At 43.7% G+C, this 24,990-nt stretch overlaps 1 protein-coding gene across 3 annotated transcripts in view; it reads right to left on the bottom strand.

Annotated features, from left to right (window-relative positions):
- The window catches only part of LNX1 (ligand of numb-protein X 1), a 189,412-nt gene that overhangs the window by 32,733 nt on the left and 131,689 nt on the right, over nucleotides 1-24,990 (bottom strand). For all 3 annotated transcript variants that reach the window (XM_052641810.1, XM_052641809.1, XM_052641811.1), the window contains 2 exons: nucleotides 4,762-5,000; nucleotides 4,120-4,272 (listed from right to left, as the gene is read on the bottom strand). In XM_052641810.1, the coding sequence (XP_052497770.1) occupies nucleotides 4,120-4,272; nucleotides 4,762-5,000 (392 nt within the window). The remainder of the gene's footprint in view (nucleotides 1-4,119; nucleotides 4,273-4,761; nucleotides 5,001-24,990) is intronic.

A 24,990-nucleotide genomic window follows, 5' to 3' on the forward strand; every position in this document is an offset into this window, starting at 1 on the left:
TTTTTTAGATGATGAGACACTAAAGCTTAGAGGAGTCAAGTAAACCATGCAGGTCATATGGCTGATAAAAATTAAAGCCAATCTCTTTACTGATATGAAAAGGATGGATAAACCATGGAAGTTCACCACACTAACCATGGGTTACTGAAGCAATGAGACCCTAAGGTCATTTTTGAAATCTCTGTTACCTCACAAATCCTGTACCAGCCTCACTTGAGTCTTAATCCCTCCCCCATTGTGAAGTAATAGGTCCTGGAGCAGAAAAGGAAATTTCATTCTCTCCCATGCAAAACCCCTGCACACATAATATAGCTGCAATCTTCATCTTTGTGAAATAAAGTTTTGATTCTGCTATAACTTGATGCAAAAGCATTCAGGTATGTTCACTGCCCCAAGTCAAGACTCCTAAATGGCCTCCAGGACTCTTCTAATCCAGCTTTATCCTCATCTTCCCCCACTTCCCAACACACAGTCAAGATCCCAGTGCCCATCCAGGTCATAACTGCCCCTTAAACACGGACTACACTGTCCCATTGGCAAGTGGTGTGTCTCTTCTGGTGGCCCCCATTTTCATTTATTTATATTTCAGTCTTCATGGTATTTTCTTTTCTTTTAGTCTTGAATGAACCCCTTGGAGCCAGGAACTAGATTTTATAATCTTTATATAAAAGTCCTCCGTGTGTCCTAAGTTGCTTCAATTGTGTCTGACTCTTTGTGAATCTATGGACTGTAGCCTGCCAGGCACCTCTGTCCACGGGATTCCCTAGGCAACAATACCAGAGTGGGTTGCCATTTCCTTCTCCAGGGGATCTTCCTGACCCAGGGATTGAAGCTGTATTTCCTGTGTCTCCTGCATTGGCAGGCAGTTTCTTATATAAAATCACTGAGCCTAAATATATAAACAGCTCATGCAACTCTATCAAAAAAACCAAATAACCTGATTTAAAAAGGGGAGAAGATACAGATAGGTATTTTTCTAAAGAATACATACAGCTGGCCAACAGGCATATGAAAAGATGCTCAACATTGTTAATCACCTCACACCTGTCAGAATGGCTTCATCAAAAATTCTTCAAATAACAAATGTTGGTGAGGATGAAGAGAAAAGGGAACAGCGGCACACTGTTGGTGGGAATGTAAACTGATGCAGCCACTATAGAAAACAGTATGGAAGCTTTCAAACAACTAAAAATAGAACTATCATATGATCCAGCAATTCCATTTCTGGGTATACATCCAAAGAAAACAGAAACATTAATCTGAAAAGACACATGGACTCCAATGTTCATAACCAAGAAGTGGAAGCAACCTAAGTGTCCATCAACAGATGAATAAAGATTGGTATGTATACAATGGAATACTACTCAGCCATAAAATAGAATGAACTTCTGCTATCTGCAACAGTGTAGACGGGCCTGAACATTTTATGCTAAGTAAAATAAGTCAGATAGTAAAATACAAACACTTTATGTTATCACTTCCGTGTCGAATCTAGAAAATAAAAACAAATAAAAAAACAGATTCACATATATAGAGATCAAACTAGTAGATACCCAGTGGGGAGAGGGAAAGGGAGAGGGACACAACAGGGAAAAAGGTATAAACTGCTTATGCAAAATAAGCAAGCTATAAGGAAACATTGTACAGTACAGTGAATATAGCCAATATTTTATAATAACTCTAAATTGAGTATAATCTATAAAAATAATGAATCACTATGTTGTACATCTGAAACAAATACGATATTGTAAATCAACTATATTTCAATTTTAAAAAAGCACAAAGCTTAGGCCAATGTCCTACACATAGTAATCTCTTATTTTTAAAAGTTTCGGCAATAAACATGCAAATCAGTCTTATTCAGGCAAGAGAAAACTTTTTGTGGAATAGAATTAAGGAGGCTTTTGCTTTTGAACTGTGGTGTTGGAGAAGACTCTTGAGAGTCCCTTGGACTGCAACGAGATCCAACCAGTCCATTCTGAAGGAGATCAGCCCTGGGATTTCTTTGGAAGGAATGATGCTAAAGCTGAAGCTCCAGTACTTTGGCCACCTCATGGGAAGAGTTGACTCATTGGAAAAGACTCTGATGCTGGGAGGGATTGGGGGCAGGAGGAGAAGGGGACGACAGAGGATGAGATGGCTGGATGGCATCACTGACTCGGTGGACGTGAGTTTGAGTGAACTCCGGGAGTCGGTGATGGACAGGGAGGCCTGGCGTGCTGCGATTCATGGGGTCGCAAAAAGTCAGACACGACTGAGCGACTGAACTGAACTGAACTGAATAAGGGGGAAGACTGGCAGAAAGGAAGTTATGATCCTTTTATTCATTGCAGAAACATTCGGTGAAAACTATTATGTACTAGATACTGTGCTTGGCCTTGAGAACACAAAGACTTAGATAAAGAACCCCTGCCCTCACTGGTAGAGTTACAATAAAAGATGACATTGCTATAACAGAGATGCAGGTGCTTTGAGAACACAAAGGAGAGAGGACTGGGGGAGTCAAGGCGGGCTCCCAGGAGGAGGCAAAGCCTAAAGAGAAATTAGGATGCCAGCTGAAGGCAAGTGAGAGTACAGGTTGGACAGCAACATGGAAGTGAGAGAAACAGTATTTACACGATGGCAGACTCCAGTGTTCCTGCCTGGAGAATCCCAGGGACGGCGAGCCTGGTGGGCTGCCATCTATGGGGTTGCACAGAGTCGGACACGACTGAAGCGACTTAGCAGCAGCAGCAGCAGTGAGAGTACTAAGAGCACGTAGTATAGGTACAGGGTAAGACAGGTAAGAAGGGGCTTATACAACTGCTCAAAGTTCTCTGAGAACATGATAAAGACAGAGGTTTGGGGTTTAGCCCCCAGCCTTGAGGGGGCTTCCCTGGTGGCTCAGATGGAAAAGAATCTGCCTGCAATGCTGGAGACCCAGGTTTGATCCCTGGGTTGGGAAGATCCTATGGAGAAGGGAATGGCAACCCACTCCAGTATTCTTGCCTGGAGAATTCCATGGACAGAGGAGCCTGTTGGGCTACAGTCCATGGGGTCTCAAAGAGTCGGACATGACTGAGCAACTAACACTTTCACTCCCCAATCTTGAAGGAGCAGAGGGCACTTTAATCCAGTGAGTAAACGAGTGGGCTCTGGAGCCAGAGGACACAAATTAAAATCCCAGGACTGCCATTTTCCAGCTGGGTGGCTTTGGGCTAGTTACCCAGTCTCTCTAAACCTTGGTTTCTTCTTCTGTAAACTGGGAATCACAATCCCCATCTCTTATCATTGTGACCTTTAAATGCCTTAGAGCACTGCCTGGCACCCAGGAAAGCTCAAAAGCGTTCTTTTAGTTATTATCATTACTGCTGTGAAGTTCTAATGTAAGATGAGAAGGAAAGGACAGGACAGTATTTTCTCAGCTCCATTTATATTGAAAAAAAGATGTAGAATCTAAGATCCAGAAACTTGATTTGCGTGAATTTTAGAGCCACATTACTTGGATTCCAAGTTCAGAAGGGGCAAACTAAGTAATTGCCTGGTACCTCAGTTTCCTCATCTATAAAACAGGGATGATAACTGTAGCTCCCTCATAGAGTTGTTGAGGAGTACATGAATTAATACATAGAAAACCCTCAGAATCACACATCACACAAGGTGGAGATAAGGATACTCATGTGGCATTTCCTGTGTGCCAGGCACTGTTCTAACTGCTCTTCACTTAACTATATTATTCTTTATATACACTAAGCTAAGACCTGAAGGTAAGGGTTCCAAAATCTTTTCCCTCAATCTATGTAAAAAGAGAATAGGGACTTTCCTAATGGTCCGGTTGTTGGGAATCTGCCTTCCAATGCAAGGGATATGGGTTTGAGCCCTGGTTCAGGAACTAAGATCCATGCCAAACTAGAGAAGCCGGTGAGCCGCAACAAGCACCCAATGTAGCCAGAAAAAAAAAAAAAGGAAAAGTACTTTTTGCCTTTGGTTACTTATATAAGTAGAGTAATCAAGGTAAAAAATATTTATGCCTTTAGGAAGAGAGGTGTCGTAGAAAGTGAGGGCTAGTCCTGTGGTCATCACCCCTGGCGTCATTCTGGAAGCCCAGGCCACGCCCAGCCTCATGGGGAAGCAACTTACCATCAAGGACAGGGGTGTTTTCAGAATCCTCTCGTCCCTGGTCAGCTTGGCTGACAACGGTACTTCCACTCTTTGTCCTTCGGAGAACACTCAAGGCTCGGTTTATTTTTTTAAAGGATCTGCTTCTGATGGTGGATCGCTCAAAGGGCCGTGCTGAAGACAAGAGAGAAAAAGGTCTTTTTAATGGACACGGCTGGCAAGATACACAACAGAATGCAAACGGTGATTACTTCGAGGCGGCAGGATGATACAATTTGCTTATCTGTATGTTCTCAGTTTTCTACAATGAAATATGGACGGTTTATTTAAAATCTGCTTGTCATTTTTTCCTAGGCTGGATGGAATATAACAGCACTTTTCTCGAGTTGCCTGGGCGGGAAGGTATGGACGCTGCGGGAGTGATGAATCACTAGGGCTAACTTCAACTCCTTTCACCAAGTCAGATTACACACGTTTCTAATGATCTCAAGTCCTCGTGGTTTCATTTCACTTTGGAGAACTGGATGTTGGGTTGTGGCCAAAACTACCAGAACAATTTCCTCTTAAACAAAACATTTCTAGGACTTTCCACAGTGACCGTTTCACAGAGGACAGTCCCAAGGCAGAAGAGCCCATTCCCGGACAACCACCCATTTGACTCACCCCTTGTTGGGTTGCTCCGGCCAGAGTCCAGGGGGCTAGTTGGCTGACCATCCTCTGCTGTGGACACGTAGGCAGGGTTGTCTAGGCCAGGCTCATCTGTCATTAAGGAGACGGTGGGAACTGTGGAAATCTCTGGGGACAGTGCTGTTGCTGTGAGGCTGGTGCTGCCATCTGGACAGCCATCCTGAGAGCGCCTCTTCCTGTCTTTAGTGAGACCGTAGTGGGAGGCACCTTTGCAGCTGTAACAAAGCCAGAAGGAGGTCAGAGAAAGCTTTGCACATCGCTCAGCTGGGCCTCTTCCAGTGCATGTGCTTGCTGCCCTCAGAAATCGATTTGCTCGCCCCTGGTTCCCCTCTCTTTTCACATGGAGGTAAGTCAATATACACTTGCCAATCAAACGAATGAATGACTTGAGAGAACAGCTTTTAAAATTCGTCTATTGCTTTTTGTTAAAACACTCTCTATCCTGGTGCCTGAAATGCAAACTGTAAGAGTTGTCATGGGGTCACAAAGACTAGGGCTTGAGGCTGGCTATCTTCAACTATTTGGACGTGGTAATTCCTTCTTGCTGGTATTTATCTTGACCATGAAAGCCCTTAGTCACCCTCGCAGTCCTTTCTTTTGGGTTTAGTTTCCCAAACCACTGAACATAAATACAAAACTCCTCCCAGATTCCATATTTAACTGTCCATGGAAATAGAATCGCCCACATTACAAAGCCACAGGAGTTTGCTCAGCACCATGGTTCTCTAGAGGCCGGCTTGCTGGCTTCCAGTTCCCTGCCTTGGGGCTGGTCTCAGAGTGGCCAGGACCTCTGAGGGACTGAGGACTGGGGGCTCCCATGGACTAAAAATGTGCCTGTCTTCTAACATTGGGAGAGTAAAACAACATTCACGGTCTTTTAAAAAATAGGTCTATATCCATTCACCCTCCATGTTAAACAGCAAGCCTAAGAATCAGGAGACCAAGGTTTGAGTTTATCTAAGTCCATATTTTTGCTGTGAATGCCCTTCCATTATCACTAAGCAAGTCATCTCAGTTCTTAGGTAGGTTTCGATCAGAAAATGCTGATGATTTCACTCTTTCATTGTTGTGGTGAGGATGTAGCCACAGACAGCCACACTAGCTTCCCAGTGATCATGAAGGCAGAAATTGAATGGGCAAGTCCCTTTAAGAAGCGACCATTTGCATATAATGGATGTTAATTTCTAAATTATCTTCACCAACTCATTACAGAAAACTGGATATGATTGAGCTATTTTAGATAACACTTTGAGAGCCTATTTGGAGTGATGTTTCTGAATAGAATCAAAAGCAGCCTGCAGTTGATGTGCCCATAATTGATACGGCCTGAGAGAGCCATAGAGCTGGTGGATAGAAGGGCCTCTGTCTGGATGGAAATCTTTGCTCTGAAATTTACGTAGCTGTATCATCTGGGAAAATTTTGTTAACGTGGTTAAACTTTCTAATCTGCACATACATCTTGGGTTGCTGTGAAGTCTGCTAGATATTAGGTCTTGGCAAGAGTTTAGTATTTTGCCAGATATACGGAAAATTCTCAACAGATTGTAGCCACTTCCATAACTGAACCATCTAAGTTGCCTGTTTTATCACATTAACTTCTTTGAGATTAGAGTGCATGGGGGATGGATGGGGTTCCAAAACTTCAGTTGCCAAGCTGCAGTCATGATGCAAACGCCATTGTCCAAGCATGGCAAACATGGTAACAGGTGTCCAGCTTGTCCCTTCCATTGAGTGGCATCCACTCTTGGTACTAGGCCAAGTTTAAATGCTGTTCATTGTCTTAGAAAAGATTACATTACAATTAAGCATTGAAACGAAAAGTAACTGTATAAATAGAAACTCTCAAAAACAGAGCAGTGTCATGTAAATTTGACATTGGCAAAGTAAATATTTGTCATTAGAAGGACAGCAATTTCCGATTTTCTTATGAAGAGACAAGCAGACGCTTTATTTGCTTAGAAAGAAAGATACCACCAAGGAGATGAAAAGTGGTGTCACATTTTGTTACTGAAATCATCCAAAAGAATGGGCCTCTTTCATGCCAAACAATACAACTAGAGGGCAGGAGAGGTCTGAATGGAATTTGTCTGAATGGATTTTGAAGTCTGATCTAACCAACTCATGTATTGCAAGGATATCTTTAACAGTGTTTTGCAATGATAAAAAACCAGTGACAGTTTTTAAAATTTTCTTGTTGGTACATAAAACATGATGCTTCTTATAATCAATGATGATGATTTTATGTGGTTTTAATATTAGTAGAAAAGGACTGATTATACAACTCTACCTACATCTTTATCTTATAGAAGATGAAATGGGACTCTAGCTTCTCATACTAGTCTTTCTCTCCCTGAAAGAGTATAAGCTTCTTGCTTGAACTGGTGAGATTTTACTGTTCTGATGAGCTACTTTGGGTTTGAATCATTCTGCTTAAAAATAGCAAAGTGGTTGATATGAGAAGCTCAAAAATTGGAAGAAACGTGTGATGGAAAAAATAAAAAGCCAGCATGCAGTTGAGCAGCTCCAAAGTCATAAACACATGAGTGGAACACTTCTCCGTAAGCCAGCAGTCTCAGACTAGCAACACATGGGAAGGAAGTTCCTAGGCTATTTTGTTGGACTAGAAACAGTCTTTCTTTTTTTGGGGCAGCAATGCTCTTCACCATGTGCCCTGCCAGAGCAGGAAACGAATCTTCCAATTGGACAAATGACCGGCAAAGGCACAAGCCATGGCCTTCCGAGGGGATGGACCACATATCAGTGGAAAAAAGTAGCATCTTGTTCTGCTGCCACATCTGTGAGAAGGGGTAAGGTATTTAAAGATCTCTGAATGCCAAGCCTATGCCATTAAGAAACCATTTCTGTTTCAGATCCTTGGGGTTCCAAAGACCCATTTTAGTCCAGGAAAGGAAAACATCATAAAATGGCTAAGATCACTCCCCTCTGGCCTCGTACCTCAGGTATCCTCACAATAGCCAGGGAGGGTAGATTTAAACATTCAGACTCATAAGCTTTGTGTGAAAAAGGTTCTGTAAAAGTGACTAATACTTGTGTAATGTTGCTTGTTTCAGCTTCTTGGATGAGCTTGAATCTAAGGCACAGCGTGATCTATGAAGGTAGCAGCTTGTACTTACTAATTACCTCTTTCGTGTTGACTGATCCTGGGGCCTCTTGATTTACAGGCACAAGTGAGGGGAGGAGGGGGAAAGAGCTGATTAGCCTTGGCCAGTACAGGAACATATGCTGAACCCTGGGCTGTGTTCAAAGCAAACAGGATTTATTCTCCCTTTAGTTATCCTGAGCATTAAGTACTCTCAGGTGGTGATGGGTGACAGCCATGAACTTGAAGGATGAACACAAGGAACGTGGTAAACCATTTTTCAACCACTTTTGATATGCCATCTGTTAAAGTAGCTCTGAAGATCAGTTTTGTTAATAACGGAGTTGAGATCCTGAGCTCCTATATCAAAGTGAGCGGAGGCAAATCTGTCTTAATATAAAAATGCTGACACTGGGGGCATGTGCCATGGAATTTTTGTCTTTTCTGCAAGGGAGAGGCGAAAGTAAGAAGAGAAAATGAAGCTCTTCTTGCAAAAATTCCTGAGTCCGTGAGTTCACTGCTAATGGGGGTTGACTGCAAGCAGGTTGGACCTCTGGTGTACTTTACAGAGGTTCTGATGGGATCAGAGCTCAGCACAAGTTGGTTTGCAGGGGAGGGCTCCTTTCTGATGATAGAATAAAAGAGGTCCTTGAGAAATCAAGCCTCAATACACTCATTATAACAGTCTGGGTAATTATACCACCTCTCTTTGATGCTTCAACTTCCCTCACATTCTTTCTCAGTTCACTTCTGAATTAGGTAAACACTGAATCTGCCCTCAAGTTGAGTTCATTAATTGCTCAGTCTGCTCTTACTTTAAACTAGGGCTTGCAAACTCATACGCTAATCAGGCCAGGGGGTAGAGGGGAGAGGGGAGCGGTGGTTGTGGTGATCAGTGCTATTCCATTTGAAAAGTGCGACAGGCAGCCCTACAGACCTCCTGAGTGTTGCCTCAAGAACACCAGCCTAAGAGCAATTAGTCAAGAAATGAAAGTTGCCAGATTGGAAAGGAAAAGGGGAACTGTCACTGTTTGCAATGCCATATTATATATAGAAACCTTCAAAGACTCAAAAAAAAAGAAACCCAAAAAACCTCGCTACAATTTTCCTGAATGAATTCAGCAAAGTTGCAGGATATAAAGTCAACACAGAAATGTTTGTTGCATTTCTATACAAAATCAATACAGAAATATTTGTCGCATTTCTATACACTAACAAAGAACTATCAGAAAAGGAATTTTTTTAAAAATCCCACTTACAATTGCATGAAAAATATCTAGGGATTTGACCAAGGAAGCAAAAGATCTATACAATGAAAACTGTAAGACGTTGATAAAAGAAATTAAGATGACACAAATAAATGGAAAGATACTGTGTGCTCATGGATTGGAAAATATTGTTAAACTGTCCATACTACACAAATCAATCTACATGTTCAGTGTAATTCTTATCAAAATTCCAATGGTGTTTTTCACAGTAATAAAACAAACATTCCTAGAATTTGTGTAGAACCACAAAAGATCCCAAATAGACAAAGCAATCTTTAGAATGAAGAGCAAAGCTAGAGGCATCATGCTCCTTGATATCAATCTATATTACAAAGCTATAGTAGTCAAAATAGTATGATATTGGCAAAAAACCCAGATGTAGATTGCTGGAACAGAATAGAGAGTCAAGAAATAAACCCACACACAGATGGTCAATTAATTTATGACAAAGGAGTAAAGGCTATATGATGGGGAAGGGACAGTCTCTTTGGTAAATGGTGTTAGGAAAACTGTACGGCCACATGTGAAAGAATGAAACTGGACCCCTATCTTACGCTACACACCAAAGTTAACTCAAATGGGTTACAGACAAATGTATGAACTGATATCATAAACCTCCTAAAAGAAAACAGATGATAAGCTCTTTGATACTGGTCTTGGAGATGATTGTTTGAATCTGACACTAAAAGCAGAAAAAGCAAAAATAAACAGATAAACTAAAAAGATTTTCCACAAAAAAAGTAAACCATCAACAAAATAAGACAACTACTAAATGCAAAAAAATATTTGCAAATCATATCTCATAAGAAATTAATATCCAAAATATAACAAGAATCTACACAGCTCAATAGCAAAAAACCTCCAAAAGATTTAAAAAACAGGAAGATCTGAAGAGACATTCTTCCACACAAGACACACAGGTGACCAATAGGTACATGAAAAGATGCTCAACATCACTCTCTTGTCAGGGAAATGCAAATTGAAATCACAACGATATATCACCTCACACCTGTTAAGACACCTAAAGATACAAGAGATTACAAATGTTGGTGAAGATGTGGAGAAAAGGGAAGCTGTGTGCACTGCTGGTAGGAACATAAATTGGTACAGCCACTATGGAGCACAGTATAAAGGCTCTTCAAAATGTTAAAAATAGACTGCCATATGATCCAGGATTTCCACTTGGTATTTATTTGAAGAAACTGAAAATGCTAGCAGGAAAAGATATATGCACCCCATGTTTACTGCAGCATTATTTATAGTAGTCAAGGCATGGAAACAACCTAAGTGCCCTCTGAAGGATAAATACTTGTGTGTGTGTGTGTATATATACATACAGGGCTTCCCTAGTGGCTCAGACAGTCAAGAATACACTTGCAATGTGGGAGACCTGGGTTTGATCCCTGGGTTGGGAAGATCCCCTGGAGAACGGAAATGCTACCCACTCCAGTATTCTGGCCTAGAGAATCCCTGTGGACAGAGAAGCCTGGTGGGCTACAGTAATTGTGTATATATATTAAAATGGAATATTATTCAGCCATAAAAAAGAATGAGATCTTGCCATTTGCAAAACATGGATGGACCTTAAAGGCATTATGCTAACTGAGATAAATCAGATAGAAAGACAAGTATTGTTTGATCTCACTTATATGTGGAATCTTAAAAACAAAACAAAACTAAGCACAAAGCAGAGGGAGTGGGAGATGGGGAAGGGAATTCGATGAAGACAGTCAAAATGTCCAAACTTCTTGCTATAACTAAGTACTTGGGAGCTAATGTGCAACATGGTAAACACAATTAACACTGTTGTATGTTATATATGAAAAGTCCTTAAGAGAGTAAATCCTAAGAATTTTCATCAGGAAATTTTTTTTTCCATTTCTTTAATTTTATATCTATATGAGAAGATAGATGTTCAGTAAACTTTGTGGTCATTTCATGATGTATGTTAAGTCACATCATTATGTTGCATGCCTTAAACTTACACAGTGCTATATATCAATTGTATCTTCATAAAACTGGAAGAAAAACCGTAAGAGTGGTCCAGTGTTATTAGAGCAAACAATATGGAAGCCTAAATCCCAGTTTTTAATGTGAAATCTCTTCATTTTTAAAAGCTGGCAACAAATTCAAAACTTTTCAGACCATTTTCTGGGCAAAAAAAAAAAAACCACATCTGTAGGCCAGATCTATCTCAAGGGATGACAAATTCCAGCCTCTGGGAATTAAAAAAAAAAAAAAACACACCTGCCAATGTGTGTAAGTCAGACCCATTTCTCTTTCAGTCCTCCGGAAGCAACTCAACACTCCTCTCACTCTCCCGCTGAGTTTGCTCGCTCCCTCCCTCCCTTCCTCCCCACTTTTGTGGGGGTGTATGCATGTGCAAGCACAGAGAACATGGCCTCAGATGGGGCTTCCCTTTCAACATTTGCCCCAGCCCCATTTCTGATCCCAGTCAGAGAAGGGGATATTCCCAACTGTCTTCCATTCATGGGAGAGCTCGTCATGTGCCGGAAGTTACAACATCATGCAAAAGGGACACATTCAACTCAAATGGATGAATTCTTTCTTTCAGGCCAAGAGAATCGAGATTAGGGGGCTCTAAAGGGAAGCGAGGTTCCCTGCTAACGGCTGGGTCATAGGCTCAGCTGCTCTACTGAACAGGATGAACAACTCAAGCTTTATTCAAAGTGGGGTCCTTGGGGCCAGGTTGGGAGCCCATTGCAGGAGGACATGATTGCTGTCAGAGACCCACAGCCTCTCCTTGGTGTCCTTGGACAAGGTGCCTGGGAGATGGGCCACTGGCAGCCTCATGGAATCCACCCACACTGCTCCAGCTCAGAGAGAGTCTGTGTCAGGATGCTGGTGACCCAGAGGCTGAGGATGGGCCTTGCTCATGTGTCTGGTTCCCAACTCCATCTCCAGGGCTGCCATCCTGGCCCTTCTGACACCTCCAGGGCTTTTCAACACATTCCAGCCCATCTCCCTGCTCCCAGTCTTGCCCCTCCTCCCCATCATCCAATCCATCCTTAACACAACCACACCAACACAATTTCTTTTCTCAAAAACTTCCCATGGAAGTATTTCCTACTGCTTATAGGATCAAGTCCCGGCTCCGCAGGTTGAAGTATTTACCCAGGGCCATCTCTGAGCGTTGGATTTAGAAAAGGCAGAGGAACCAGAGATCAAATTGCCAACATCCATTGGATCATTGAAAAAGCAAGAGAGTTCCAGAAAAACATCTACTTCTGCTTTATTGACCATGCCAAAGCCTTTGACTGTGTGGATCACAACAAACTGTGGAAAATTCTTCAAGAGATGGGAATACCAGACCACCTGACCTGCCTCTTGAGAAACCTATATGCAGGTCAGGAAGCAACAGTTAGAACTGGACATGGAACAACAGACTGGTTCCAAATTGGGAAAGGAGTACATCAAGGCTGTATACTGTCACCCTGTTTATTTAACTTATATACAGAGTACATCATGAGAAACGCTGGACTGGAAGAGGCACAAGCTGGAATCAAGATTGCCGGGAGAAATATCAATAACCTCAGATATGCAGATGACACCACCCTTATGGCAGAAAGTGAAGAAGAACTAAAGAGCCCCTTGATGAAAGTGAAAGAGAAGAGTGAAAATGTTGGTTTAAAACTCAGCATTCAGAAAACTAAGATCATGGCATCTGGTCCCATCACTTCATGGCAAATAGATAGGGAAACAATGGAAACAGTGATAGACTTTAACTTTGGGGGTTTCAAAATCACTGAAGATGGTGACTGCAGCCACGAAATTAAAAGACATTTGCTTCTTGGAAGAAAAGTTATGACCAACCTAGACAGTATATTAAAAAGCAGAGACACTACTTTGCCAACAAAGGTCCATCTAGTCAAAGCTATGGTTTTCCCAGTAGTCAAGCATGGGTGTGAGAGTTGGACTATAAAGAAAGCTGAGCATCAAAGAATTGATGCTTTTGAACTGTGGTGTTGGAGAAGACTCTTGAGAGTCCCTTGGACTGCAAGGAGATCCAACCAGTCTATCCTAAAGGAAATCAGTCCTGAATATTCATTGAAGCTGAAACTCCAATATTTTGGCCACCTGATGCGAAGAACTGACTCGTTTGAAAAGACCCTGGTGCTGGGAAAGATTGAGGGCAGGAGGAGAAGGGGACGACAGAGGATGAGATGGTTGGATGGCATCACCGACTCAATGCACATCAGTTTGAGTAAGCTCCGGGAGTTGGTGATGGATAGGAAAGCCTGGTGTGCTGCAGTCCATGGGGTTGCAAAGAGTCGGACACGCCTGAGTGACTGAACTGAACTTATCTCTGAGCTGTGTTGATCATGGCCTCATGATAGGGTCTGGCAACCCAGAAAGGGGCTGGGAAGAGCTAACATCTATTGGACTACTGTGTACTGTGTGTTACATTTCACAAATGTGATCTTGCTGCTGCTGCTGCTAAGTTGCTTCAGTTGTGTCCGACTCTGTGGGACCCCATAGACGGCAGCCCACCAGGCTCCCCCGTCCCTGGGATTCTCCAGGCAAGAACACTGGAGTGGATTCCCATTTCCTTCTCCAATGCATGGAAGTGAAAAATGAAAGCGAAGTTGCTCAGTCCTGTCTGACTCTGTGCGACTCCGTGGACTGCAGCCTACCAGGCTACTTCACGCATGGGATTTTCCAGGCAAGAGTACTGGAGTGAGGTGCCATTGTCTTCGCTGAAATGTGGTCTTAGGCTCAGCTAAAACCTTGTTAAACCCTCCCAGTGGCTCCAGCTGTCAAGTCAGTTAAACTACCTCCACTCTGCAGATGAGGATATGAAAACTTGGATAAAGCTTTCTTCCCTTCTAGCTGTCAGAGTGAAGCTGGGGCTCGTATCCAAGTTGTGGGGTCCATGCTTTCTCCCCTCCTGTGGCCTGGCCTCCAGCCTGGGGCTCACCCTACACTCCAGACTCCTGACGTGCAGTCAGATTCCTGACTGCTCATGCCACATTTTCACTCTCAATAGGCATCTGAAACCTAACACATCCAAACGCCCCAACCTTCCCTGCCAAACCAGCTCTTCCTGCCTCTTCTGTTTTACCTTACATCCTTCTCAGACCCGAAACTCCCGAGTCAGCCCTGATTCCTTTCTTTTTTTCAACCCTACAGATATAATCAAGCCAGATTTATCCAGAATCCAAATGCTTTTCATCACTTCTACCACCACGGCCCTAGTCCGTGCTGCCATCATCAAAGCCTGGATTATTACAACAGGCTCCTGAGAGGTCTTTCTACTTCTACACTCATTCCCCTCCCCTGTTTATTTTCAACAGAGCAGTAGTGTCATCCCTTTAAAACAGCTCTCCATGCCACTAAAACACAAGGCCCTCAGAATAGCCCAGTGGGCCCTGTATGCTCTCTGGGTTACTTTCGTTCCCATCTCCATCTCCCGCTCATCCGGCCTCCTATTGGTTCTCACCATTGCCCAGCATGTTCCTGTCTCCTGGACCTTGCATTTCTGCTCCTGCTCTCTGTCTGGAACACGTGCCCCAGATTCCCGCCTGGTCTGCTCCTTCAGCCTCGTTGGGTCTGTGATTGAAGCCCACCTTGCCTGAGCACCATTTTTCACGCAGCAGCTTTTTCCTGGAACATTTTAACCCTTCTTATTTTTCTTCCCTACTTCTCTCTTCTCTGCTTATTTTGGAGTAAAAGTTCCAAAGTTGGGGAGAGAGGGAGTTTAGTTCCATCGAAGGCAATGGCACCCCACTCCAGTACTCTTGCCTGGAAAATCCCACGGATGGAGGAGCCTGGTGGGCTGCAGTCCATGGGGTCGCTAAGAGTCGGACATGACTGAGCGACTTCACTTCACTTTTCACTTTCACGCACTGGAGAAGGAAATAGCAACCCACTCCAGTGTTCTTGCCTGGAGAATCCCAGGGATGGGGGAGCCTGGTGGGCTGCCGTCTGTGGGGTTGCATAGAGTCCGACACGACTGAAGTGACTTAGCAGCAGCAACCACCAATTGAACCAAACTTTGAAAACTCTATCCCTCTAGGTTCAAAGGGGCTTCATCATATCGGTTCTTGAGAAAGAGTGAGCTCAGGGATTCCCATGTCCCTCCTGGCTGACAGTCCAGACACACCAGCTCTGTGTCAGCTGCCTGGTCAGCTTTGGGCACGTCTGCTCCATGGAGCCAGAAGGGAATGGAGGGAAGAACAAAGCCTTGCTCACCTGGTGACTTTCAGAGAGTCCACATAGTCAGTAGATTTCCTCAGGCAGGCACTTGGCAAACATGTGTTGAATTAGACTGAAGTCTCCCTTTGGGTGTTCTACTGAAATTACGTGACTGGGGATTGATGATCCACCCACATGGTCCTGCTAACATGTAATTGTGGTTGGTTGTGATGCCTCTGCCAGGCTGCCTTTTCCCCTCAGCAAACTCATGATTTCCCTGCACTCTAATGCGAGATGAGAAGTGAGAAGGAAGAGGAAAAAGTGAGATTTTTAACATTCTCTCTTTTTCACATACTTCCCTGGTAACTCTAAAAGGATTCTATTGGATCTGGGTTTTAAAACCAGTCTGTACATAGGAGGAATAAACAGTTGCCATATACCTTCTTTTGGTGGGTTATGCTGCTACAATGGGATGAGTGATTTTGAATACTAATACTTTGTTTTTTCATTCAGTGGGCACTTACGGAGGACCTCCTGAAAAAGAGGGTGGAGTGATGTGGAAAAAGCTCAGGCTTTCACGTTTAAAACATCTGGGTATGAATCCTAGGTCTGCACCACCAGCTCTGTGACTGTGGACAAGTTCCGTGACTCCTTTCAGCCTTTCCCAGATGTTGGTAAAGAATTTGCCTACAATGCAGGAGACCCAGGTTTGAATGCTAGGTCGGGAAGATCCTCTGGAGAAGGGAATGGCAACCTACGCCAGTATTCTTGCCTGGAGAATTCCATGGAAAGATGAGCCTGTTGGGCTACAGTCCATGGGGTTGCAAAGAGTCAGACACAACTTTCACTTTTCACTTTCACAACTTTCACTTTCCACAACTTTTCACAGTGACTAACACTTTCACTTTTCACTTTCCCAGAAGTTAAATGGGCTCAGTGTTAATTTATAGTAAGATTTACAGATCTATGCCAAGCCCCTAATAGCACCTGGAATATACTAGCAACTCAATAAGCACTAATCAGCATGATTATTATATGTCAAGCATAATGTTAGGTCCTATGGTTGCAAAGAAACATATTATACAGTATATGCCTGCGAGGAGACTGGTATGAAAACAGAAAACTGCCAGGTTATCAGAGAGAGATGGAGGTACAAGCCAAGTGTTGGAAGACCTCAGAGAAGGGGGCCACTCACTCTCTGCAGGTAGCTCATTATCAAGGGGTAATCAGGGAAGGTGTCCCAGAAGAGGTGATATCTGAGCTGAGTCTAGGAAAGTGAGTGACATTGTTCTGGCAGACTAGGTGTGAATGCCACATTTAAAGACACCAAGGATGCAAGTGCATGGCAGGATTACTATGTTTGGTGCAGATCTTATCCCTTGAGACATTGATGGAGAAACACACAAAAGTGAGGCCAAAGAGGAAGACAAATGCTAGCAGTGGTGTTGAGGAGAAAGCCCAGGGTACTTGACTACTCGTTTGTTGCCACCTCTGGAGTTTGGCAGGGCTGAAGCCATGCCTGTGGGTGCAGGAGACTAGGGCATTGAGAAGTCTGATGCCAACACAGAAGAGGGATGAAGGTGACAATGGAGAGCTCCAAGTCGCCCCCTCACAGAGGCTCCCTTACCCTCTGTTTGAAGTGGATTTTCTCTCCCCCCAGCACCCGCTTTCAATTCCCAGCACTTAACATCTTTGGAAATGATTTTGTATGTTTATTTGCTTCCCTTTTAAATCACTGTCTCCCCCCAAAAGTAAGAGTCCAGCATGTCTTGGTCACCACTAAATCCTCAACACACCACACAGCGCTCAGAGAGACATGGGGTCAGCCATGTGTCAGAACAGTCTGAGAGATCCTGGGAACAGCTATGTTTCTTACTCGCTTTATTAGATGCTTTCTGTTTATACTTTCAATTATGTTGACTTAGATATGTTTTTTATTGATTTTATGGAGGTACAATTGACATATTATAATAAGTTTCAGGTACACAACATAAGGATTTGATATTTTTATATTGTAAAATCATCACCACAATAAGTCTACCTAACGTGCATAGTTTAATTTTTTTCTCTTTTGACGAGCACTTTAAAGATCTACTGTGTGCATGCTCAGTTGTGTCTGACTCTTTGAGACTCTATGGACTGTAGTCCGCTAAATCCCTCAGTTCATGGGATTCTCCAGGCAAGAATACTGGAGTGGGTTGCCATTTCCTCCTGCAGGGGATCTTCCTGACCTAGGGACCAAACAAGGGTCTCCTACATTGCAGGCAGATTCTTTACCACTAGCGCCACCTGGGAAGCCCCTAAGATCCATTGGGTTGGCCAAAAAGTTAATTTGAGTTTTTCCATACATTCTTACAGAAAAACGCAAACAAACTTTTTGGCCAATCCAATACTTTCTTAGCAACTTTCAAATATGCAATGCAGATTATATATACCATTCTGTATACTACATCCTCATGACTTATTTTATAACTTTGAAGTTTGTAGCTTTTGACACCCTTCACCCATTTTGCCTAGCCTTTACCCCCTGCCTCTGGCAACCGCCGATTGATTCTCCATATCTGAGTCTTGTTTTCGCTTTTTAAGTTTCCACACATAGGCTTATATGATATGCCTTTCTCTGACTTATTTCTCTAAGCATAATACCCTATGCTATATACTTTTCGGCTCCTTGTATTAGACACTTTCTGTTTACATTTTTAATCATGCTGACCCAGGTATGTTTCCATTATTGCAAGCTGCCTTCTTTTTTTTGGAGGAAGACAGGCTGTGTTTTTAAATATGTGAGAATATTTAGTAACTTTTAAAATCCAAGACACTGGAAATCTTTATTATATTTAGGATAAAAATAAACACATCAGTCATCTTCTAAATCAGACCCACCTGGGATCCCTGAGCCCGCCCTCTAACAGAACCCACCCTTGCTAATTAAGTCCTGATCACTTGGAAAAGACTCAAGTAACAATAATATAACTTCTATTAATATGACTCCTCTAGTTTTTCAGCAGATAGATCCTAAGCACTGCAACTTTTTTGGGCATTTTCTGAGTTCAATTGGATAATTCTGTATTTCACTCATTATACCTGCAGCTTTGAAACTAATCTCTGGTTTAAGGATATTAGGTAAAGTCGTTCTTTGTTTGGATTACTTTTTCTCCTCTTGGTTAAAATGCATGTTCCCTGGGACTGAATTACATGGTCACTCATGAAGCTACCCGAAACCATACATAGAAGAGTCATTAGCACTGTTGTGTACTCATGGGTGAAACCAGCGTCGGTTAATAAGTGAAGGAGGTCATCAGCTGGACAAGCCTACCATCTGGGAGTCGCCTTAGACCCTGGATATGAACTTGAGCCTGAAAGGCCCTCATCCCACGGGACCAAGGGATTTCTTAACATCACCACCGACCACACACTTCTTCCTCTCATTAGCTTCTTTCTTCTGCCTCCAAACCACAGGGGAGAACATCCCCAGTGATTCCAACCACCCTTGCCTCCCTTGTTAATGAATCCCAGGAAGGGAGATTTAAAACAAACTGGAGAGTGCCTTGGAAGCACAGGCCAAGATTTGGGCAACTGGAACCCCAGTCTCCTGGGCCTCGTGAGATGGGGTGAGGGGCAGGATGCTCTTAAAGTGAAAGTGGCTCCACAAACAAATGGTCTAATGACAATGAAGCCAGCATACGTGACTCAGTTTACCAAAGATGCTGATGTGTTCCTGTGAGACTGATGACCTGGTGCTGTGCAGGCATGAGAAACAGCTGGCCCTTCTCTGCACAGTGTCTATTTTTATTTAGGCAGAGAAAGGCAGATATTCTTTTACCTAATGTTAAAGGCTCCTTTTCTATGTTTTCTGTTAGTCTGCAGGATTAGGTCTGTCAGCCAACCTGTGACTTCATCTTTTTATCCTTCAAATCTCAACTCATATATTAATAACAATTTAGAATTATGGCCAACACTTACAGTACACTTATATGGACTAAGCACTATTATGCATAATATGCTTTATGCATATTAATTCATTGGCTTTTGCATCATCCCAGTTAGCCACTTTGCTAATAAGCAACTAAGGCACAGAGAGGTTAAATAACTTTCCCAAGGTCACACAGTAGGCAAGTGGAGGGGCTAGGATCTGAACCCAAAGCAGACAGGATTTTAGCTGAAGTGTGCACCTCATGATTGTAACATGCCATGAATTTTGGTGGCGGACAGTCTGGAGGGGACTGCAATGTAGGAGGCAGGGAAAAGGCAAGAAACATGAGAAGGTCCTTTATAACGGTATACTCTGTACTGCAGCTACTGTTTGCTGCCAGCTATGGTGTGGCTGCCATAAGAAATACAAACGGCATGAGCTGGAACGGTGGCCTGTTCTAATCAAGTTGGCATCTTCAGACCTGCAGTTGACAGACACGAGCGGCAAGCTTTGAGCTGCCTGCACCTCCGTTTCTGCCCTCAGCAGGACCATTTGTCAGTGGAGCTCACGTGGTGGGTTGCTGGTAGAGTGAGGCAACTGCAGCGGTCCCCATGTGCCCTCAGGCTCGCTGTCTTCCTGCTCTCCTTCCTCTCCAAACATAACATAATTATCTGAGAACAGGTTCCACTTCAAACTTCTATAAGAGGCAGTGGCTTAAAACAATCTGGGCCGGGTGAGTGGGTAACTTGTGATTTATTTATTCTTCCTCTAGAGGGAGCTCTTTAGTCCGGGCATTTAGATACTCAAATGCACCACATTTGTGGTGGAAAACAACTTATCAGGGGAAAAGAGGCAGACATCTCCATCCCATACCAGCAAGGACTGCATCATCTTCTGCCCTATTAATAACAAGTCATATCAGTAACCACCTGAGCTGTCACTTGTTCCAAGCTTGGTCTTTATCATCAGACATAGAAATAGGGCTTAGGCTAGCAACACTGCCCCAGCTGGCTTATATTATCCCCATTTTACTGACGGGGAAAGCGAGGCTTAGAGAAGTTATGTAGTTTATCCAAAATGACAGAGCACTAAGGCAAAGGAGCTGAAAGTTGAACATAGCTCTGTCTGGGAATTTGTTGCTGATTTAAACAATGTGTAATGGGCTTCCCAAATGACACTAGTGGTAAGGAACCTGCCTGCCAATGCAGGAGACATAAGAGACACAGGTTCGATCTCTGGGTTGGAAAGATCCCCTGGAGGAGAGCATGGCAACCCACTTCAATATTCTTGCCTGGAATCCCCATGGACAGAGGAGCCTGGTGGGCTAGAGCCCATAGGGTCGCAGAGTTGGACATGACTTAAGTGACTTAGCATGAGCACACAATTATCAAGTTATCTTAGCCCTTAATGTGGGTCAGGTGCTTCAAAGCACTTTCCCCTCTGTTCACTTAATCCTTACCACCACCTAATGAGGTAGATATAATCATTATGCCCACGTTGCACATGTAGAAACATAATACAGAGGTTCACTTGCATAGGGTCACACAGTACCTAGGGTGACAGGCCATCCCAGCTTGCCTTTGGACTGACTGGGTTCTTGGGATGTAGGATTTTCAGTTTTAAACCCAGGCCAGTGCCAGGCACACCAGGACAAGCTGGTCACTCGGTAAAGGGCAGAAAGAGAGTTTAAGTCAGAGTCACGACTCCAAATAACATACTCTTTACTATGGTGTGTGTGTGTTAGTCACTCAGTCGTGTCCGACTCTTTGCCACCCCTTGGACTGTAGCCTGCCAGGTTCTTCTGTCCATGGGATTCTTCAGGCAAGAAGACTGGCGTAGGTTGCCATTCCCTTCTCCAGGGGATCTTCCCAACCCAGGGATCAAACTCGGGTCTCTCGCAGTGCAGGCAGACTCTTTACTGTCTGAGACACCAGGGAAGCCCCTTTACTATGGTACACTATGGCCTTGTTTCCTTTTGCATGTATTTTACTCCACAATTTCACAGAAGCAGAAGCGACTGAGGTGGGGGCTTTCATGGTTTCAGTGCCTCCCAGTGTGTGCTCAGAAGACACCCTCTTAGCAGGGCCTCCAGAAGACCACCTCCCTACACCGCTGCTTCAGTTCAGCCTCACAGCAGCCCCGACAGGTACGGAACACAGGCAATTCCAGGGCTTTCCCACAACTGGAAGAATCAGCTTCACTTGTTAGTGAGGAGGACCCTGGCTGATAGCAAGGGGTGCCTGATGAATACCAGGCTGCTCCCTGGGGTGATGTCTAAGAATTCCAAAGCCCAAACCAGATGTGAAGTTGACAGTGCTTAATGAGCGACGGTTGAGGGCTCAGGCACAGTCCACATGCCAGGTCAATTCCTCACAGAGACATCACAGTGGTTTATCCACTCTGTGAGTCTCCGGCATCTTTGGGGTCACGAAGTTGTTTCCTGGATGTTTTGGGGGGAGGGAGAGCAGACAGTTCCCGAGGCACAAATGATTGGAGTCTTCTGTCAGCTTTCCATGGGTTACAGTGTGTGCGTGTCGGGGGGAGGGTCATCATTTTGGGGAGGCTAACATTTAGGTCCCTGCAATTCATGGCTCCATTTAGACTTGTCATCTTTACTTTTAAAATGCTTAAAAATGACCAAGGTTCAGCTTCTCAGTTTTGGGAAATTGGGCTATGGGTCAATGGCGCTTTCTATTTCAGGATTGACTAGGAACTGTGTTTAGGGGAATGGGAAACGGTGGGTTTCACGGTGGTGAGGTTTTCTAAATATTGGAACTGACTGCCCAGTGAGGTTTTCTGATGGGCTCTGAAAGCAGCCTAGGCTTCTAGCCACCTCGGATGAGGTTTTGAGAGCCTCAATTTCTGTGAAATCTGCACAACCCCAGGGGCTGCTCAGAGGTGACGGTTTGGCATGGGGATGGGGGAGGGGTGGGAGACGGTATCAGGACCCTCCAGTGGAAATCATTCCCAGATGCTATTTTAAAGCATCTCCTTCTTTCCTCTAAGTGCCCTCAGGGCTAACTCAAAATGCCCCAGTTTTTCCAAGCTCTTTCTGGGCTGGATGTCCAGAGCCCTCCTGGATGGACTTTATGGGACTCTCAGGTATTGAGAAAGTGGGTTCTGTCTTGCTCTGTGTTTGAGAATATGCCTTGTGAAGATACTTTGCTCTTTTGTGCCAAATCTTTTTGCCTGAAACAAAAACCCTATTTTCCCAGCCAGCTTCTGTTTGCTAAGTGAACTGCTTCTTCCTTCTCACTATATTCCCTGACTCCTGTAAGTCATATTTCATTTCCCCCAAGTTGTGTTATGCAAATGGGGGAGGGAGCACTTGCAGGAAACGCTGGCTCTTATTTCTTTTTCTCAGATAATCAAACACTTCTTTCTCCTCGTCTTGCCAGCCCTGCCCTTTGGCTGCGGCTTAGCCCCATGTGTTTGGTGTGGCACAGTCAGTGCCCTCGACAAGACTTCTGCAGTCCAGTACATCTGCAAGCTGTCGCTCCTCACACACACGACTCCACCACGGGCCTGTTCCCTGGATCTGTTTGAACGGTGGCCATGCCAACTCATATTCTCCAGCGATAACGCTAATCCCACTTTCTCCACTGATGCTTCGGGGAATCACTCTGCTCTCTGAACTCATTCCTGCCTTCCACAAAGGTCTGCTGCTGCTGCTGCTGCTAAGTCACTTCAGTCGTGTCCGACTCTGTGCGACCCCATAGACAGCAGCCCACCAGGCTTCCCCGTCCCTGGGATTCTCCAGGCAAGAACACTGGAGTGGGTTGCCATTTCCTTCTCCAATGCATGAAAGTGAAAAGTCAAAGTGAAGTCGCTCAGTCGTGTCTGACTCTGTGCGACCCCATGAACTGCAGCCAACCAGGCTCCTCCGTCCATGGGATTTTCCAGGCAAGAGTACTGGAGTGGGGTGCCATTGCCTTCTCTGCACAAAGATCTGAGTGGCTACCAAACCCACGGCTAGGTGTTCCTAAGGCTCTGCCCTTTACTAGCTAGTGATCTAGCACAGAAACAAGATTGGTCTGAACCACACTCTTGGCTCCAGGACAATATTTCACTCCAAATTGACGGACACTGCTTATATCTCTTGGACTAGCTAGCAAAGCCCCTAAGATCACGTCTTTTGCATCCTCCACCATGAGAACAGGATTAAGAGCATGCTGGATATTCATAAAATACTTAGTCTTATTAGAATCAAATTAAAATAGTCCCCTTTTTAAATTTCAAAAGCAATAGAGGTTCAGAGAAGAAATTTTTGAAAATATAGAAAAAAGAAAATAAAGATCCCATAATGATCCCACAAAGAAGTCTTGCTAATCTTTATTTTTGCTAATCTGTTATTTTATTCCTCTAATCTCTTTAAATGTATAGACACACATATCCATCTGTTTATACTTACTTTTTTCCCATAACTGGACCAAATGAGATGCACGTTTTTAAGGCATTTGAGATACATTGATAATAGTTATTTACAGCAGCAGCAGCATATCAACATGCTTGTTCCCCTACCCAGTGGTTCTTAACCTTATGAACCATAGAATCACCTGGGAAGATTTTTAAAAATCCAGCCTCTCAGGTACTTAAATGAACATCTCTGGGGTGGGTCTACCATGCATCTATGTTTTTGTAAAGCTCTCCAGCTGATCTTAATGTGTAGCCTGGTTGAGAACCACCAGCCTAACCTTTTCCATCTCACTGATTATTTTAGTTGATTGAGTTATAGAATCTGCTTAGAACTGACTGCTCATCAGCCAATCACTGCTGTGTGAATCCTTGAAATCATGTATTTCTCACTGTTGATTCTGAGCAACCAGGGGTGCTGGCTTCCAGGGTACTGCTGAAGTACTTCCCTCACTCCTCCTTGAAGGCTGTGCTGGGAACCATCCGTGGAGATAGTCTGGGGTGGTGAGAACTAGGTGTGCAGTCCCTTAGGGAAGGAGGTGGGATGGTGTTTCTTTCCCTGCTATCGAATCTGGACTTGGAAAAAGATTATGACTCATCGTCATCTCCTCCATGGGAAAGCGGTCACTTAACCCTGACATTCCACAGTGCATGGCAGGGGGAGGGGGAGGGGTGGGCGAGGGGCTACAATGTGCTGCACAAATCAGTGTTTTATCTAAAATGCAATTCGCTGAATTCTTACAGTTTTATTTGCATGGTATAGTTAAGGTATAATCGGGCCAACAACACATCAAAGGATGGCCATTATGATCACAAAGGGTAAATTGAAAGGCCACCTCAGTAAACACAGTGATAGATTTTTATGTGAAGGTCTTTCCCATCATCCTAGATGGTTAAACCTTTTAATAGAACCTACTGGGTTCTCTTTCAGCTCTAGCTTCTATAAGCTTAAAATAATAAATCCCTATTGGGAGCTAGGCTGAGTGCTTAATATATGACAGGCTGTCAATGAACATGTGTTAAGTGTTGATACAAGCATATTTTAATAATTAGATTCTTGATTCCAACAAGAAGTGTAGAAGTGTCACTCAATTCCTGGTTTGACAGTCTCATTTAAAATTGAAATAACTTTAACAATACCCCTAACTTTCTCATCATCCCATTTATTTCCACACTCATTTTTAAATCTCCTCAGGTGATCCCACTGTTCATCCAAGGTTAAGAAACACTGGAAGGGGATGCAGTGATACACTGATGGTAAAGCTATTTTCACGCCCGCTCTCACCTACTCTCTCTTCTCACTTTCTCTCTGTCACACACACACACACAGCTTATAAAATCCTTGAAGCGGGTAA

Source organism: Budorcas taxicolor, chromosome 6, assembly GCF_023091745.1.
Source record: "Budorcas taxicolor isolate Tak-1 chromosome 6, Takin1.1, whole genome shotgun sequence".
In the NCBI taxonomy this organism is placed as follows: Eukaryota; Metazoa; Chordata; class Mammalia; order Artiodactyla; family Bovidae; genus Budorcas; species Budorcas taxicolor.